The 19,850-nt window shown below is 32.3% G+C and overlaps 1 protein-coding gene across 5 annotated transcripts in view; it reads left to right on the top strand.

Annotated features, from left to right (window-relative positions):
* AdamTS-B (ADAM metallopeptidase with thrombospondin type 1 motif B) overlaps positions 1 to 19,850 on the top strand; it is a 179,360-nt gene that overhangs the window by 157,364 nt on the left and 2,146 nt on the right. For all 5 annotated transcript variants that reach the window (XM_076403490.1, XM_076403491.1, XM_076403492.1 and 2 more), the window contains exons 9-17: positions 4,022 to 4,126; positions 4,179 to 4,317; positions 9,579 to 9,753; positions 9,835 to 9,975; positions 10,037 to 10,164; positions 10,232 to 10,482; positions 14,454 to 14,571; positions 17,361 to 17,496; positions 17,553 to 17,758. In XM_076403490.1, coding sequence (XP_076259605.1) covers positions 4,022 to 4,126; positions 4,179 to 4,317; positions 9,579 to 9,753; positions 9,835 to 9,975; positions 10,037 to 10,164; positions 10,232 to 10,482; positions 14,454 to 14,571; positions 17,361 to 17,496; positions 17,553 to 17,758 — 1,399 coding nt within the window. The remainder of the gene's footprint in view (positions 1 to 4,021; positions 4,127 to 4,178; positions 4,318 to 9,578; positions 9,754 to 9,834; positions 9,976 to 10,036; positions 10,165 to 10,231; positions 10,483 to 14,453; positions 14,572 to 17,360; positions 17,497 to 17,552; positions 17,759 to 19,850) is intronic.

The following is a 19,850-nucleotide window of genomic DNA, read 5'->3' as shown; positions in this document are numbered from 1 at the left end:
CCAAACGTTCAATTGCAATATATAACAATCTTCCGTGATGGTTGAGTTTGTATCTCAGATGTCCTTCTGAAAACTTTTTTTGGTACCCAGAATAATATCTATCTTTTTCATTAAAAATGAACATTTTTAAAGAATTTCAATTAATTCGCGTGTTATTTTTGTCAGAATATAGTCATATTGATTGATTTCCTATTAGATTAATAGTTATTACTTTAGAATTTTATACATTTGACATATTTTAGAATATGTCATATGTAGAATTTGTCTTAGCAAGCCCACTATATTACCTGATTTTAGATCATGTATATAATGAAATTCATCGTAAATGCCAAAGCAATAATTTATGGCTCTATCGATAATAACACAAGTTTACAAATTCAAGTCAACTTTTGGACCCGAGCAGATGAGAATGATTATTTGAACTGATCTCCAATCACGTGTGCCTTTTTCAGTTTTTCGTGTTCTAGTTAAACATTATTTGGAATTGGTTTTTGTATTGGCTATTGGTCTATTGATTGGGATGCAATCTGGAATTACGAAATTTTACTGTTTTTTGTGCCTGTGAGACAGACGTAGAGATGATAATCATAACGTGAAAAAGATGTGTCGTATCAATTATAAGCCAGGACAAAAGAAGGTGTTCCTTGCTTCACTTTCACTTTCACTTCAAATTTATTGAATATTTCGAAACTAGAACCAATTTTAAAAACTTAAAAACCCTAATTAACCTTATAAACATCTTTTTGTTGTTCAGGTCCAAAACCGTGCATACTTTTGTAATAAGCGCCTATATTAATTTTTGCCACTAGGCACTTTAAGCATTAGAACATTGATAACTTAAATTTTCTTAAATTATATAATAAACCTTTATATGGTATAAAACTTTGTTTACAAACAATATCTCCAGAAGTACTGAGTTATTTGACAGAGGGGGGTTAATTGACTCTACTAACTTCCTGAAATATCTGAAAACCATTGTCTAAATAACTTAATATCCAACAATATTCCTATTGTCTACAATGTCAACTTATTTGGGCTTCCAATATCTTTTATAATTTTACATATATCTTGTTAGAAGATAACTTCTCAAACATGAAACATGTGATTTTGGTAAATACAGCTCGTCCTTCAGCAAATAAAATAGGGGTCGACTCTTTCGGAGACGCCTGTTCTATCAACAAACATTATGTCATTTACGTAAACAATAGGGGGTCGCGTTACGAACACTGTCAGCTGGCCTGATCTCATATCTCTTCTTCGCGTATCCGCCAGCTACCATCCCCTCCCGGCTGTTACGTATGTAATGCACAACTCGGCTAGAACACAAAACGTCTTATTATGAATTAAAACATCCGCCCGAGGATGTTGTACCACGGCTACGCCACTCCAATCGCAGCTGGTTGACGTCGCAAAGATATTCGTTGTTATGATAGATTTAGTTGTTTGTGATTCGCAGATTTTTTTTATTAATTGCTACTTGTTTATGGAAGTGCGAACATGTCACAATAATAAATTAATTAATCTAATACACAGCCCATCAATTTATAGTATTATAAACACTGAGCAGTTATTTTTATTCGTTTTGTTATTTTATCGTGATATTGTATGAACATTATTATTTTTCAAAATATTAGGTATCTACATGTACATTAATCAGCTATTGTTACAAACAAGAAGAATCAATGCAAACAACTGTCTACCCAACTGCTGATCTTGATGACTTTAATATTTCTCTACATGTCGACTGCTGGAGTCATATTTTTTGAGAGAAAATTTAAAGCCTTACATGAAGGGACATTCTCAACATCCAAATCTATTTCGGCTGAAGTGCCACAGGGTAGTGACTTGGAACCATTTCTATATCTGCTCTATACTCCAATCCCAAAAACAAAAGAGACAGTATTTGGAATATTTGCCTACTAGTTACAGTTATCATTGCAAAAGATGTACCTCTGTCTAATACTGTGTAAAAAAATACAAGTAGCAGTCAACAAGATCTACAAATGGACTGGAGACTGGAAAATAGAGCTAAATAATTCCAAATCTGTCCATGTTAATTTTGCGTTACAGCGAAATGACAAAAACCTAATTATATCACTAGACAGATGCCCGAATCAGCTAAATATCTCCGAATATATCTCGATGGTAGTAACTGGAAACATCATGTTAGACAAAAAGCAGAGTAGATTAGACTCAAAGTCAAGCAACTGTGCTGGTTAGTCGGATGATACTCTCAACTTGACTTAAAATCAAAGAGATTGATTAATAAGTCAATCATGAAGCCAATTTGGACCTATGGGGTACATATATGATGTTGCACTAAAGCATCAAACCGACTAATAATCCACCGGACACAAAACAATGTTATACGAATAGCTGAATGATAACATCAAAATGAAATGAATACACGAAGTGATCCATGATTTCGCCTTTAACGATGAAATAAAGTTGTTAAATCACAACAACGTGGACACAATACAGCTACTGGACAAAAAATTAGGAGATTGACGCGAACCAAAATACACGATCTTGTTTAGTGTATAAGTGTATTCTTAACTTTGGCTTAAGCACATTAGTTTAATTTTAATTATTAAAGCAAGTACACCAGAACAGCAATAATAAATTCATTTGTAAATTAAGATCGTAATAGGCACATCTAATATAAGATATAATATTTTAAAAAATACTCTATATAACGTTACAGTTTTTCATTTAACATTGTTGAATTTTTCAGTAAATACAGACAGTAATCATGGAACGCTCATAATCGTTCGCATCTTCTACATAAAATCTCAACGAAGTATCTAACGCTAAAGCCCATCAAACACATCAAAAACTTATGGTAATGCTACTCCGTCATGTGTCAATATCAATGTTTAGACAGTCGGGCCAAAATTTTTTACGGGCGTTTATAAATCAACTATTTAAAAATATTTATATGCCATGGAAAAAGAAGGATAAAAAAAATGCCACCACACGAGATGACTGAAATACCATCAAGTGGACACATGTTTTCATGCTTTACATTAAAGGTTATGATGAATGTGTTTGGTTAAATTAAGTTTTTATTATTCTTCAATATGACGATTAAGATAACGATATTATTCCTGGTATAATAAAGAATTGATATAGGAAAGCAATACTAGCCGAAATGAATATAATATATTAGTATAATACAATGTTATTTTCTAATATAAATTTCTCGATTGCCATCGAATGAAAATATTTATTTATTTATAGTATTTTTAAAATATATCTCTAAACAAATAAAGCTGCCTTTATGTCAGAAGTTTTATGATTATTAGTTAATTTTATTGTATACTAGATAACCCGGTGAACTTCGTTAAATCAACTTCCATCTTTTCTCTCACAAAATGTTTGTTACAATATAGCCATTTTGTCGACTCTCAGTGAACAAAACCTCCTCGCGCAGTCACAGGCCGCATTTTATCAGATCTAATGACGATATTGTAGCTGTCAGATAGCATCTGATCCAATGCTATATTATAAACATTTTGGCTAAATCGTTGTTCTGATGTAGAAGCGTTTGTAGTTCTTGGGTAACAGCTTCACTCTTCGCATCCGGATAACCAATAAAATACATTTGCAAGAATTGATAATCTACATCTGGTAGTAGTAGCAACGCTCCTACTAACAGATGAATTTGTCCTTGCATCTAAAATTCTTTAACATTCTGTTGAAAGCTTGAGCGTGGACAAGAAATTATACAGATCGCGTCAAATTATATTATTTGAAAACAACTATTATATTTTTGAATGTTAGCCAAGAAATGAATAAACCATCATTTCCTATTCCAGAATCTAATGAGCGTAATAAATATGGTAGTGGAACCAAGTGTGACAATTGTACTTTTCCTTCGGCGCTACATAACCCACTAGATTCGTTGCTGTATATTAAAACATTACAATATTGACAAAATCATAATTTCTCAGTCATGTCTACCGCAGTACAAAGTATAATAGATCGATAAGAACTAATGTTTAAAATATCTGCATTTCAGTAAGGGACTGGGAAAATGTCTACAAGATCCACCCACCGAAACGGAGGAATACCAGTACCCATCGTTACCGGCTGGAGCTATGTATGACGCAACTTATCAGTGCAGGTACATAAAAACTAATTTATTTACATCAAAAGTATAAAGTTTCTTATTTTAGGCTTCAGTTTGGCGCAGCGGAAGCAGAGGTCTGTTCTCCATTGGACGATATTTGTTCGAGGCTTTGGTGTACCGTGAATGATACGTGTACCAGCCTACTAAGACCAGCAGCTCCAGGAACGCGATGTGCAAAACATAAAGTACGCAAACAATTTATAGATGGTTACATAACTTATTATTACATCAGTTAGTCAAATAAATAGTAAATAATAAAACAATAATAATCCGAAAACAAGGAAAAGTAAACCTTCAAATATATCAAATATATATATATATATATAATCGATAAATCACTTGATCCATGTCAATGATGCCATTGATGTAAATGCCCTTGTTGCGGGATACTAGTAACTGCGGCAAAGCCCGCGGAAAGAAAGAAATAACAATTCTATCACATTTGCTTCCTAACATCATATAAATTTTCCTAAAAAACATAAATAACGCCTCAAAAAGATCTAAAAACCCAAATTAATGACTAGTCTTTGAAGGCCTGCACATATCGTAAATATTCTAATCAAAATTTATGGTATCTTCGGTCTCCATTTTTTTGTTTGAAAGACTAATATAATCCTCTTATGGTAGATTAAGAATTCCTTCACTTATATGTTCGTTTTCGATTCAAAACTTTACAATATAAAAAAAACTTCATAATCCTTAACAATATCTATTTAAAATTTTATACAATAAGCATGATGACTGTAATGAAAAAATCATGAAAATACTGATTTATAATAATGGTGTACGATAGTCAGATTCTAAATTAAAAAATTTAATTACAAGTAAGATTTTAGTAGATTTCTTTCTTTCAGATCCATTTGTTTTCTGAAATAACATTTATTCCGGGTAAAGTAAATACGTAATATATCCCTATAAATTAGTTTCAAAGATTTTTTTTTTTGAATTTGAAACTTTCATTACTCCGCCGGCACGAGAAGTAATCGAAAGGAGTAAAGTATGAAGAATACAGCGGGTTAATTTAAATTTTAAATTGACATTGAATTTAAAACATGTTTTCATTGGTTTTAGAACTTGCGGTCAAGCGTTGTAATACTGAAGATAATGATGTAGTGTCATTGCTCGTATTCCAGCCATTTTTCGCGCAGTGCTCCGCTCGAATGCACCAATTGTATTGACGATAGTGATTGTGGGACTCACTATTCTCAATAAAATAGAATGATAGTTTCGTTAGGTCTCCACACCTCAGCTCATAACATACTACACCGAGCTGGCTCTAACAAACACAGGGCATTTATTTGGATGCATGCATATTCGGCTTTACTATTGATGTTGATGCATAACCGGATGGTCAACAATACGCAACATAAATAGGATGCAAAAAGCCGTTAGGATTTTGCCATTGAAGAAGCATTTCAAATAAAACCAAACGCTAACATCACTCCCACATTATTGGAAATGGTTTCTTGGGTTACTCCCAGGAATTCTGTATATCCTTCTTGCGTCTTACATGGATCATCATCGAGTTATCTCTTCAAACCATCATCTTTAATTTTTTGCACGTCCAGCACGCTCTTTTCCTTCGGAATCGAAATGGCCACTTTTCCATTCATTTGTTTAAATCGATGGAGCATTGTTGTCATTAGCTTCACACAGCATTCAATGACCTTCAGTCGCATTTTTCCTTCACATTGAGGTAAAAAGTAAAGCTTCCCGCAAATACGATTTACTTGGTACAAATTAGGATATTTTCAATGCATTGAAAGAATTGTTTATTCATACTTCAATAAAATGACACATAATGAAAAGTAGAGTCTATAACTGAAGTTTCAACATGAAGATAGTTGTAAATATATGCGATGTGATTTAATACACTATAACACCATCTGTTGTACATCCTTTAAAAATGTATATCTCAGTAACAAATTAACTTGTCATGGTATACTGGAGAGAAATTGTATACTACCCAACATCTGCGATAAATCACCTTCATTATTGTTGACGAAATAATATTTAACTACCGTAAACGTAAAAAAGAAAAGCTTTTGTTCGAATTAATCCGCTATTCCGACCAACTTCAGTGCAATTCAAAACATTTCGAATGGCCGGTTTAAAATTACACAGAAGGCCCACACTGCAATAAACATAAATATTTTGATTAATGACCTCCGGACCGTCACCATTTCACATCATTACTGGTCTTGGACGGGAACTTTTGCTTCTTACGCTCATGGAAAGCGCGAAAGAAGACGGCACAAAAACAGTTCAAAACTGGTATCAATTATAAAAAGGTGTCGTTACTTATCAGATAATTGGTTCGTGCTTTCGATTTTTTCCCGTTGCCAGCGTTTAAATTATTTCTTTTTAGCGGAGCAAAGAACGTCCCCTGCGTTTAAAGAAACGGGTTCATAAATTTAAATACCCAGACACAACATCGTATTTTTCCTAATGATATTTATACATAAACTGGAAAATATTTCGACAAAAAATAACGCGTCAGAGGAAAGGTTCTGGATTTGGAAAGTGAATCATGTATTTTAAGAAATTAACATCAGTATAGTTTATTTCAAGAGTAATAAAGTGTAAAATGTCTCCAATGTTTATATTATGATAAGCATAGACAAAATTAAGTATATATATCGTTAAAAATTAAGAAAATACTCTAGCGGGTTTAACACATACAATAAAACTCTTCTTTAAACAGTTAAGCAAATGTACAAAATATATTGAGACAATGAATAATAAAGGCAATACAATAAACAAGTAAACATTAAGATAAATTCATTTATTACAAGAGTGATATGAACTACACGAGGTGGTACCGAGGAATGTGACCTCCACATTCCAAAATCGTCCTTTTGTAATTCACGCCAAAAGTTGAAAGGGTGGGTAGTTCGGCCAAACCAACAGGATCAAGTATTAGGCCACTATGTGCTTTTAAAATAGCTACAATTATACAGATCTATAAGAACAATTCTAAGAAATGTTTTGTTTTGTGACGTAATTTCTATGTTTTTAGGTATGCTCAATACAAAATCCTTTTTGTAGTAGGAGGACACATATTTTTACAATTTGAGTAACAAATCAACTACATTGAAATAAAAGAGAATACTAACTATAGAGAACCTAACCTTTTTTTAACACAGTAATAGTAACACACTGTCCTCTTTGGGTATTTTTGCTTGCGAGAAGAATCTGGATAGTCCCTCTGTAGCATCCAGCAGTAATCTAATATCATCGATGCGCTCCATTTCTCTTGGTATCTCCTTTCCAATTCTTTTAATATCTTTCACCTTGCTATTCCCTCACATCTCCCAAAATATTGGGATGGTAGTCGAAGTAAGAATGGAGAAAATGTGCCTTTAGACTCATCAGTTAACCTAAAACGCCAAATGTTTTTAGAATTTTTTGGACGCTTTGTTTATAGTTACGATCATTGTGATTGCCTACTAATATCTCTATAACCACCTTAAAAGCAATCTGGTATTCTCTTTAACGATCACTCATGTTCGTGATAAATTGTGGGCTATCTAATATGAGGTCCGACGAAAAGACCTTCCTTCACCGTTGCTGTGCTGGAAGGGCTTAAAACTTTAAAGCTATATATGTGAAGGAATCATTGCTTCTTGAAGGTCGTTCTTTTCAGCAACTTTAACCTCCCTCCATGGCCACAACTTTTTGGTGCAATGAATCGCTGGATCTCTTCTATCCCATAAACGCAAAAAACAAGGAAGTGTGGTAAAAGCAGTTCGTTATCCAAAGAACCAATCCCAAGTTTTTCTAGGGTTTTCTAGTTTCTTAGGTTTCTAGGTTTCTTTGAGGTCTGAGGTATATGGATTAACCTACAGCAATGGAAGCTTTGAAACCTCTGTTGTGAAGCAGAATTACTTTTGGGCTCATTTTTGATAAATCTATGAAAAGACGCCATTGTGCTGTATCGTATAGGTTCATAGCAAAAAATCCTGACACCCTGATTTTTTTCCCACATTATATTCGTTTCATCAGAATTTTAAAAGACTTAGAAGTCAGTTGAAAATACTCAAATAAGTTTTCCGCTGCATACCTGTGTTGCTAATGTACCAAAATATCCAGCAAATTGCTTCAATCATGTTTAAACGCAAATATGCTCTAAAACTCCTCCGAAAACTTCAATTATATTCAAATCTGAGTCGAATTATTGACTACTAATTCAAAGAAATATTAAGTTGTGTAAACCTAAACGTAAACAAAATATGCAAATATGTTATTTGTCTTATCCTTGCTACTTGAAATAAATTACTTATACTTTATACCATCTGATTGTATGATATTAATACATCAGTACTGCTAACCGTTCGCTCCTTGTAGATGAATCTGCGGTTCCCGCCCTACATTTTCGGTCTCCGCAAGACCAGCACTAGGGATGTCAAAACAGTATCGATATAATTTAGGTCAATATTTTTTTACTGATATATCGGTATATCAATATTTGTTAGCCGATATCTTTTAATATTTTTTCAAAAAGGATAGATATTTCCTAAACATTTTAGTAATAATTCAATTATTTATAATAAACATTAAAATCGCTACTTAATTTTAAATATTTAATGCATTTCGGTACTTAACTTTAAAGATTTACTAAAAATATTACTATTTTTTTAAATGTTTAGAGAATGTCGATTCTTTTTCTTAGCCCGATGTATCAATATTTTAATGTTTTCTTGATTGTTTAAATCACATCAATTATTAAAATACGACCTTATTTGAAAAACCATATATAATTAGAATGATCCAAAATTAATGTCATTTTGGACCTGTTCCTGTAAGTTATTAATCAAATTTTAAATAAAACAAAATTAAAAATACCTTTCAAATAAAATTACTTGTGTCTTAAATAAAATGTCTCTACAACATAAACTGATTATTGTTAATGTATTGAAAGTTTATGACCTAATTATATTAAAATATTTTAATCACTTAATGATTTACATATCCTGCATAATCTCATATCTCATTCCATCTTCACGAAACTTTGTGTTAGTTCGTTGGTAATGAAATTGTATCTGCTGTATTAAATTGCATCTACAACAAACTACTCTAATACCAATAAAAGTAATGTAAAGACAAGGAGACAGAGACAAATACTAAATGTATAACTTTTAAGTTTTCATACTTCCTTAATACTTAAAATCATAATTATGCTCTTTAGAGAATGTCAATTCTTTTTCTTAGCCCGATGTATCAATATTTTAATGTTTTCTTTAAAATATCGGTACCTTACTGTAAAATATCGATATTTTTCGTGTTTTTTTCAAAAAAAATTCGATGTTTTATTTTCTTCGATATATCAATATATGGTGTAAAATATTTTTATCGGAGGTCGATATTTCCAACACTACTTATATTTAAACTAAAATAGTAGAGGAGCATTGCGATAATAAAAAAATAACATAATCTTAATTACCAGTGGTGCAAAAATCTAGAATGTGTCCCCGTCATGGACGATCCCGTACCAGTGGATGGAGGATGGGGAGAATGGAGTAGTTGGTCCGAGTGCTCGCGAACTTGCGGCTCAGGGGTGTCAATTATGAGCAGAGAATGCGATCACCCACCACCGACCGATGGTGGAAAATTCTGCGTGGGTAAGTCATTGAATCTCCTAGTCTCATCATATTAATAATTAAAATCATCATTGAAAACTTTTATTTGATCCTCAACACCAGGTGAACGTAAACGCTACAGAATATGTAACAATGATCCATGTCCTGAAGGACAACCGACTTTCAGAGCATTACAATGTTCTTGGAACAATAACAAAACATACGAAGGCAAGAAATATGAATGGCAACCGTATTTTGATCAAAGTAAGCTTCAAAAAACTTTTATAATTAATATACCTTTTCTATCTAACGCCCCTTCGTTTAGCTGACCCCTGTCAACTTTACTGCAGTGATGCCAACGAAACAATTATTGTTCCTTGGGGAGATTATGCAGCTGATGGTACACCATGTAACGTTGTATTTCGAGACGTATGCATCTCAGGTATCTGCAAGGTAATTTACTATACTTCAAACAAAGATAATACCTAAAATGATTCTTAATGTAATTGATATTTATTAGAGAGTCGGTTGTGATTGGGTAGTTGATTCAACAGCTAAAGAGGATGAATGCGGTATATGTCAAGGAGACGGCACCAAGTGCGACATTTTCAAGGGAATATATAGGAAACAAAGCTCCGTACCCAGATCCAGAGAAATCGTGGTAATACCCAGTGGTGCGCGCAATATTTTAGTTGAGGAGAATGGTGAATCTAATAATTATATCGAGTTATCCAGCGCTGTTGGGAGGAAATACTACCTGAATGGTAAAAGGTAAGTTATATAACATAGCTATGTTTATTGTGCTGTGGTATAATACACCTAAAACAACAGATAAGAATAGCTCACCCTTTGAATACTAAGTGATGAATTAGAGATGATAAAATGTAATATTTCAAGTAATTATAGCACTGTACTTTCTTTTTAAATACATCCGCTCAAAGCACAAAGCAATAAATCAGATATATTACTTTCATTAAAAATATAATTTTGAAGCAAATATATTAATCACAGTGTATATATGTGAAATAGTTGCTCTATGTAAAATTAAATGAACATTTAACCCAAAAAAATATTATCAAATGTTGTTTTATCAACTTTCCATCGAATATCAGTTTTAAGTATTAAGACCGTGAATCGCAATCGTTTGTCCATTACTTTCTATCTTACTAAATGTGGCTATTCTCCTATGGCTTATATTCAAAGAAAATGAATTTCCAACAAATTGTTTCCATGAAGGAATATAGAAATAGAGCTAAGTTAACCGGTGAAATTAATTTTTTAAAAACATTGTTTAAATCACATCGTTTATTAAAATACAACCTTATTTGAAAAACAACATATAATTAGAATTATCCAAAATTAATGTCATTTTGGACCTGTTCTTGTAAGTTATTAATAAAATTTTAAATAAAAAAAACATTAAAAATACCTTTCAAATAAAATTACTTAAAAAATGTGTCTTAAATAAAATGTCTCTATAACATAGACTGATTATTGTTGATGTATTGAAAATTTATGACCTAATCATATTAAAATATTTTAATCACCTAATGATTTACATATCCTGCATAATCTCATATCTCATTCCATCTTCACGAAAGTTTCTGTTAGTCGGTTGGTAATGAAATTGTATCTGCTGTATTAAATTGCATCTACAACAAACTATTCTAATACCAATAAAAGTAATGTAAAGACAAGGAGACAGAGACAAATACTAAATGTATAACTTTTAAGTTTTCATACTTCCTTAATACATCAAATTATAATTATGCTCCAACCAAACCATACTGCCTGGTTTTTAATAAATCTTATAATTCATTTTTTTCTAACATATTCTAAAAATATTTTATAGGTTATCGCAGCAAATTATCCTTATATTTATGTATCGTTGAGTTAAGTTTAGACTCTATGCTAATATTTTTTGTACCATCGATCATTTCAAAAAGCATGGTTGGTATCCAGGAAGTGGAAAAAAGTGCCCCGCCAGCACTTGAGAAAAGTCATCCGTGATACTGGCATAAGCAAGTCGTCGGTTCATTGAATAGCTAAAAAGGAGTACAAGCTTCAAAAGGTGCAAAACTTCACAGATGAGAACAAGCGGGTATGGTTCGAAAGATGTAGTCAACTCAAGCGTCGGGCCGCTGCTCAGCGATGGGAGCGCATCCAATTCATAGACGTGAACTTATTCACTGCTGAGCAAGTGCATAACCACTAAAATAACAGGAACTATTCTGCTGATGCTTCCGGCACGTTAGCCATCTTCTCACACCGCCAAAATCCGCAGTCAAAGAGTCAAAATCAATCAATAAATGTATCGTCCTATATTCTTGAGGATGTCATACTTCCGTGAACTCACCAGCACCTCGGCGTTGTGAATTAAACTTTCGAACCGGACTCGTTTCGTTCCGGCCCATAAGGCAAAAGTAGAATGGCCTCCTAACTCGCCAGATCTCAACCCGATAAACTATATCATAGTGTAATTTTAAAGACCAAGGCCTGCGCTACATGTCAAATTTAAAATCGCTGACGCAATCGCTGCATGTAGATTGGGGCCGAGAGTTGCCAGAAGACCTGCGGCCCATTGGCGAAAATTTCAAGTAACGTTTAAACCTGTCTATCGCCGCAAGAGGAGGAGGCCACTTCGAAGCCGGCTGGGTATATTATTGCTGAAGGTCCAGGTTATTGTTATATATATATATATATATATATATATATATATATATATATATATATATATATATATTTATATATATTTATCGGTTAAAATGTTTCATGCACTTTTTGGGATACCCCATAATTAACGTCGTACACTGAAAAACTCAAAATTATTCAACAACAACAACAACAGTAAAATTATCCCAGTAGATATCGTTAATCAAAAATACATTCAAGCACCTATTATATAATTTATTCATGTATAATATATCCAAAGTTGGTGTGAACATACATCATCTAAATTTATAACGTCAAAACGTCGCAATGTTGACGTATCAACTACGAGTTTTAGTTCAGTTTGGCTTTAAGATATAACAAAATTCTAGTTTAAATAAAATAATGAAACAAATATGTTATCAAATATAGATAGTTAGTTTTAACACTATGGTACATCTAGTGCATATATTATCGAATAATCTAAACTGCAATTAATTATACAGCCACAATAACTTATAGATTAGAATTGTTTTATTATAATTACATTGAACTGTTTTCCACACCACCCATGAGGTAGAGTTGCGTTTTTTACATAGTGGTATCCCCCTGGAGACTTAATCTACCTAATTAACAATTGTATATCCAAGCAATGCATTTTACTCTCATTAGAGAGCATATTTACCTTTTAACGTTTAGTTCTTGTTTCCTTCGATGGTGTGTTACCTTGTCAAGTCATTTTGATATCACTCTATTTTTTATTTCTTCTGCTACTACTTATGTACACCATTCTTGATAAAATTAATCACCGAAATTTCCATAATGCCTTTGCCATATTTACAAAACAGTTGATATTTTTCTCTCCTGGCACATTTTAACTAAATACTCATATATATTCTGAACAATTACACACATATCTAATGGACATAAATCTTTCACACACTTAAAATACAAATTCCTACAATTATCATATATTAAGTATATACAGGCCTTTAGCAGGCCACTCCTATCACCCTGTCTTGGGAATAATTAGCATAATCCCATATTCTGAAAGTTTCAGTCATGTGAATAACTGTCTGTTCAACTTAATCAGTTGATATTCCAACGTTTACCTTTTTCCATCAACTTTAGTTTTACAATATTTTTATTTCATCTTTCCACGAGTGACCGTTAGGTATATTGGTCCTATTTTGAAATATAAGTTTTTTAATTTTATTATATGCTTTTAAAAATTATATTCTTTTAAAAGCAATGTCTGGAGGTTCCTTTAGACCTCTTCGATATATTTCAGACTAACAGTTTTCTCTAAAATAGTTATATATATTTATATTTATATTGAAAGAACTACTCACTGTTTTTATACACTTCATATATTTAATCTCTGATAGTGTGTAACATCAATATGATCTTGATTCGTCACCCGCTTCGTATGAGGACAGCCTCTTTTCGGTGAATCCTAGATTAGGTTTTGCTTTTTTAAAATATTTCAGTGACTGTGTCCATACTAATATTCAGTGCAGCAGCAATGCGCTAAAAATATTTTCAATAAATGCCGCAACAAATTAATATGTAACAGTAAAAATGTTCTTTAACAAATTTTATGCGACGAGGGGTCCTCCATTATCTAGTTCCTGTTCCAAGTAACTGATTACAGAGGCAATCTGTTCTGTCTGGCATCGGCATTTTTAGTCAGAGTAATAATATGCAGCGATTTGAAATTTATCAAGATTAGCGTTAAGACAACCTTTGCCTGTTTATAACCTATCACTGTTGCTTTGATGAATTTTGCATACATTTGGCAACCGGGCTTGATTTTGACAGGCTGGTTCTTTTACGTTTTCGAACGTACAGCATAGTATTTTTTTTTAACTAGAATAAAATGAGAAGAAAAATATCGTCTGACTCTAAAACGAATTTGCAAATTGCGGAAGGCAATACATTAAACATATTGATGACGTATGTTCACAGCAACTTTGGATAGACTATGTGTTATCATTTATTATAAGTCGACAATATATTCACGAATAACCTAACAACTATATACTTGAAACAACACATCCAATAACACTAAGATTTTTTTTAATTGATTTCAGGCTTATTACTCTTCCTGGCGAATACAATGTGGCTGGAGCTCAAGCACTTTACGAAAGGGAATCCAGCATAGAAAAAATTCGAATCCCCGGACCAATCCAGGAACCCATCGTCGTGTCGGTAAGCATTAACGCAATGAAAAATCAATCGCCTCTATTAATACTCCATGGAGCAACCTCTCTAATAAATTATACATTATCTGAAAAGCCTGCGAAATCGTCAGCTATATATTACAATCCGCCGATAACGAAAGAATCGCTCGTGGATTTATCGAATGTATCCAGAAATCAAATCGTCCTAAATGACAGGCCGGGAAATCCCGGTCCGCGTAATTAGAGATAAAACCCACAGGACTCGACCAAAAACAACTATTTAATTCAATTTTCGGATCGAAAACCCGCCATAATCAACTTATCGGTCTTTAGTCATTTCAGATATAGACCTACAAATATGTATTAGAAACGATCAATGGCGATGATTAGACGGAAATGAACGAGGGTCGCTCTCAAAGCCTCAGGTAGTAGCTCCATTTTGGATTAGAAGCAATTGAATTTATCAAGTGAAAGAAACTAGAAATGAAATAGTAAGATTTTTTAAATAGCTCGCAAACACGTTATTTATTTTTTCAGAATTATTTAATCCTATTTAAACTAATAAACATTGTCTCTAGTTTTTGAAATAGCTGCTATAGAAATTAGTTTAAGCGTCTAATGTATTTATTTATTTGACATATATTTAAGTCACACTTATTTACGACAAAAAATACTCGACATATATATGTATGCGAATTGAGGGTGGATACCTTGTGATTGTTAACTGAAATTAACGGGATTTTTTATTAGAGCGATTGACATTTTACAGTTGACAACAGAGCTACTCGATGAAACCCGAAGAAAAAACTGTCATCGAGTATTTGTTCCGGGTTTTTATAGGTCAAGCTGCATCCTTCGGTTCTTGATTGAAGGCAAGACTTGGGTGTTTTCTCTTTTAGTGTATGGAATTCCACAATTCTAGACCTATTCAGATTATTTTTATCGTCATTTTTTCTAATACAGGATGGATGATCACAAATGCACTAGTTCGAAATATTTAGATAAACTAATTTCTCAGATATTGGTCCTCTAAGAGCGTTAAAAATTTAGATAGAAGACTAGGCATATTTGAGGCCGTCAAGAGCCAGACGAAAAACGTTAACATTTAACTCCCTTGAAAGATATCCGATGGTGTTAGTAAACCGATATATTTCGAGAAGCGTATTTACCAAAAAAACCCTTGGTAATTTTTCAGTCTATACTTTTTACCAGTACAAGACAATCATCATTGAATTTGACTTTCGGTCCCTATAAATAATTGCTAATCAGGTGACAAGGAGAATAGTTAGACCGGCCTACTTTCTCGGTACAAGGAACCCTTGTAACAGTATAAAACTATTTATTACCCAAAATGTTCATCATTTTATTTTCGTATAAGATACTCTTAAAATTTATCCTATTCATTTTTAGATAGATCAATAACTAATATAAGTTAAAGATGGCAAAACTATAGTGGAACACAGGTAAAAGGAATAGCCACTAACCAAGCAAAGTAGGAGAAATAGGAAATAAAATGTATGCATTTAATTAAACACAACCACACAAAGTACAGCTTTCAGAATCTTCAAATAAATCACAGTATTCGAGAAAACACACGAGCCTTCACACATAGTCATCAAACACAGAACATTTGAGTAATCGCTTGTCGTCAATAATCGTGTATACCTGTCCTATCCTTGTTTTAACAAATTTAATAAGTAGGCATCATCATAATAAATTTTGGAAAAATGAGTATCCGTTATAACTCTTAAGAGGAAATTACTCATTTTTGTTCTTCCTTCTCTTGTTTTAGAAAGTTCCTGACTTTTTACAATTTCTCCACCATGCCTGTTAACTCTTTGAAAGTATGTCTCATTTCAGTTTGAAATTCACTGAGCAATTTCGTCATGTAGGCAGATGGATTTGTAGAAGTCTAGGCTTTATCAAGTTGTCTTAAACATTGTACTGCTGTAATTTTATTTGGCTGAAGTTCTTTTATAAATTTTTTTAATATACAGCACATGATTTATAATTGGTAGGTTGTCCCTTTTTATTACATAATATACTAGAGCGAGAATAGAGCGAAAAGGACAATTTTTTTCGCATTTAAATGGGTTTTATTTCTCATTATAGATGTGACAGTTACGATATCATGTCTGTGACGTCTGTGCTTCTAGTTCGTTTTAAATATCGTCTTAGTTTAATGATGATGGTAGTGCTCTAATGACATCTCTATAAGAATATTTCTTTACAGTTTTAAAATCCCTTGCATTATTAACAATAACATTAATGTCATTATCTGAGCTTTAAATTATGCTTGGTTAGTGGCTAGTCCCTTTGCCTGTGTTCCACTATAATTTTGCCATCTTTAACTTATATTAGTTATTGATCTGTCTAAAAATGAATAGGACAAATTTGAAGGGTTTTTAATCTTATACGAAAATAAGTTCCGATAAAATTATGAATATTTTGGGTAATAAATACTTGTATACTGTTACTGTTGAATCATGGTGTGTTCTAATTTTTTATCATTGAAGCAGAAGGTCACAAATCAAAAGCAGGAAGTAAGACAATTTCAGTTTTGTTTATCATTCCCATTTCCAAATTTTAGTTTTATTATTTCAAATATCATTTATCTATTAATTTAATATTACCGGCAAATTTAATGTAAAGAAACTTAGGTTAAGGATGAGGATAGGTATAGTATTGCCAACCCTTGGTCGCTACAAATGTTGTGCTACATGTATAACCTTTAGTTACAATTTTATGAACATCTGAAAACCAATCCATCAACATTAACTTACAATTTTTATAAAAAATAGCTTTTATGCTTTCCAGATCATCTTTAGAGGTAAGGTCTACAACCCAGGAGTCTCTTGGAAATATTCCTTATGGAAACCTGAAGTTGCCAAACAAGTAAATTACAGCTGGGTTATGGACGAATGGTCTCAGTGCTCCTCAACTTGTGGAGGAGGTAAACACATTTATTAGCCTTGGAACCGAAATATTTATATACCTTAATGATTTTAGGAGTACAGTTTCGAAAAGCTCTATGTCAAGAACGCACTATATCACCGGTTGCATTCGAACTGGAAAGTCCCAGTTTCGTCTCCGAAGAACTATGCGATGATATACCTAAGCCCGACATGTTAAAGAGGGCCTGCAACGATGATCCATGCCGATTTAAGTGGTGGGTTGGACCATGGAAATCCTGTCCAGTAACCTGCACAGAAAAAGTAAGCTTTCATTAAACTAAAATAAAAAAATATAATTATTTTTAGATTATTTTATATTACCGTTTTTTAGTCAAATTGTTGGGATTGATATTCCGGGTTATTTAATTTTCATTTCAAGCTTATTTCGATAAAAAATATACAATTTTATGGTACATACTCAACAAAATTTTGAGAAAACCGTCTGAGCACTAAAAAAAGGTTGTGATAACTGTGTGGTGGTGTACCAGTATCAGGCTTTTCTAGATTTTGCTAAAAATAATTGATTTAAAATCTATGACTATAAAATCATTGGTTTATAGGGAAACTTCAATATCTACCTCCAACTTTGGTTAACACATCTTTCGATCATAGTATTAACACAAAATTTATTTTATAAAAGGCCAATCACGGATTTAAGCTATAAAATATTTCCATACCCAATACACTTGATTAACTCCTCACCTATTGGCTTCCATTTCTTCAAGCCTCTTTTAAATAATTGGCCTTCAATGACATTATAGTCATACAGCCACTTAATAAGATTCTCTGGAGTTTCAAATAGTTCCACATCGTCAAAAACTAAATGATACTTTGATCTTCACACAACAAATTTGATTTAGTTAGAAGAAGTTAGAAGTTAGTTTAAATTTTCATCAGACATATGTTAAGAAAATATGTTGTTGTGCAGTCATTTGCTTGGTTCTAGACATAACGTACCCAATTCTTGAGGTCATATTTTATTGACAGAATTTAAATAAATTACTAAATATAATTCCCGAAATTCATATTTTTCTTCGTTAAAAATATAAGAATTAATTTATATATATATATATAAATCAACTTTCTAAATGTATACATAGTTAATGTATACATTTCTTGGGTGTTATTAATTTAATAACATCTATTAATCCTTTTGTTTCTTATATCAACAGCAGATTTAGAGATTTAAATATTCTATTAATTTGTTTAATGAAAAAATATATTGTACGTTGAAAATATATTTTTAAAAAGATGAAAGACCTATAACGGTATAATAAAACAATATTAATGGACTTTGCTAATTGGGACATGGGAAGTCCAGTATTGTTTTGCCTGCATAAAATATGAGTGCACTTTTTAATCTGCCGAGTTAGTTTTAGCAAAATTTTAAGCAAATATTGCATTAATTATATTTCTGAATGAATGTGTTCTATTAAATTCAAAATATTTCTTATAATATCCGATCAGTCTTGAATAAGAAGTATCTTAAATTTAAAGGAGAATAACATTTGGTACCACTCAAATATAGAATTCGTGATGTATAGTTATTTATCTTCAAGAGAATTTTGATATTATTCTATTTAAACATATTTGGGTTTATGCTCCAAGCAATATTTTTACCATCGTCAGTTATTTATTAATATTATTTCTAATGTACATATAAATATGTAAAAATGTAAATATACATGTAAAAAACATTGAGTCACAGACACACTCGATTCAATTTTTTAATAAAGTCGAAAATTTCTTCCAAACATAGCATATCACATTTCATTAAACTATACCAATAAACTGACAAAATGAACTAAAAAGGCGATTACAATGTCATCGGGATAAAGATCGTAAGAAAACCATTATCCAAGGTCACATAGCAAGTTAAATCTCTATTTACTTTAAGGTTGTATTTTTCAGAATTACCTAATTTTATAAAGTAATTTTCAATAGAGCCGGATCTTTGCTGAAATGAAATGAATATAAGCGCACATATACCATAATGCAAATAGTTTTTAATCACTCACAGACATCCAGTAGAATTTAAGCGATATCTTTGGATGGATGTTACAAGAAAGCAAAATTTCGAACGATTCGAAAAACGAATGAGATTCGGCGTTGGATACCGAACATTAGTTGGCCTTCGTTGAAACGTATAATTGGCGGCGATTATGGTGTATATCCGTCCACACCGCATTCGACAAATCCATTCATTTTTTTTTATGTTACCAATACTTTACGGATTCCAAGCGAATGCCAAGAAACCTTCGTTTGCCGTCGTCAAACCATCCAAACAGTACCAAAAATATCCCAAGAAACCTATTCGTTGTCTTTCGTTGGCCCAGTCTGTCCGCAACGCTGT

The sequence above is a fragment of the Rhynchophorus ferrugineus genome, unplaced genomic scaffold (genome assembly GCF_030347505.1).
Source record: "Rhynchophorus ferrugineus isolate W39M unplaced genomic scaffold, kcgeb_rfMv2 rfM4, whole genome shotgun sequence".
NCBI classification, from domain to species: domain Eukaryota; kingdom Metazoa; phylum Arthropoda; class Insecta; order Coleoptera; family Curculionidae; genus Rhynchophorus; species Rhynchophorus ferrugineus.
The sequence above is the reverse complement of the archived record's forward strand: the minus strand, read 5'-3'. Positions and strand labels throughout refer to the sequence as shown.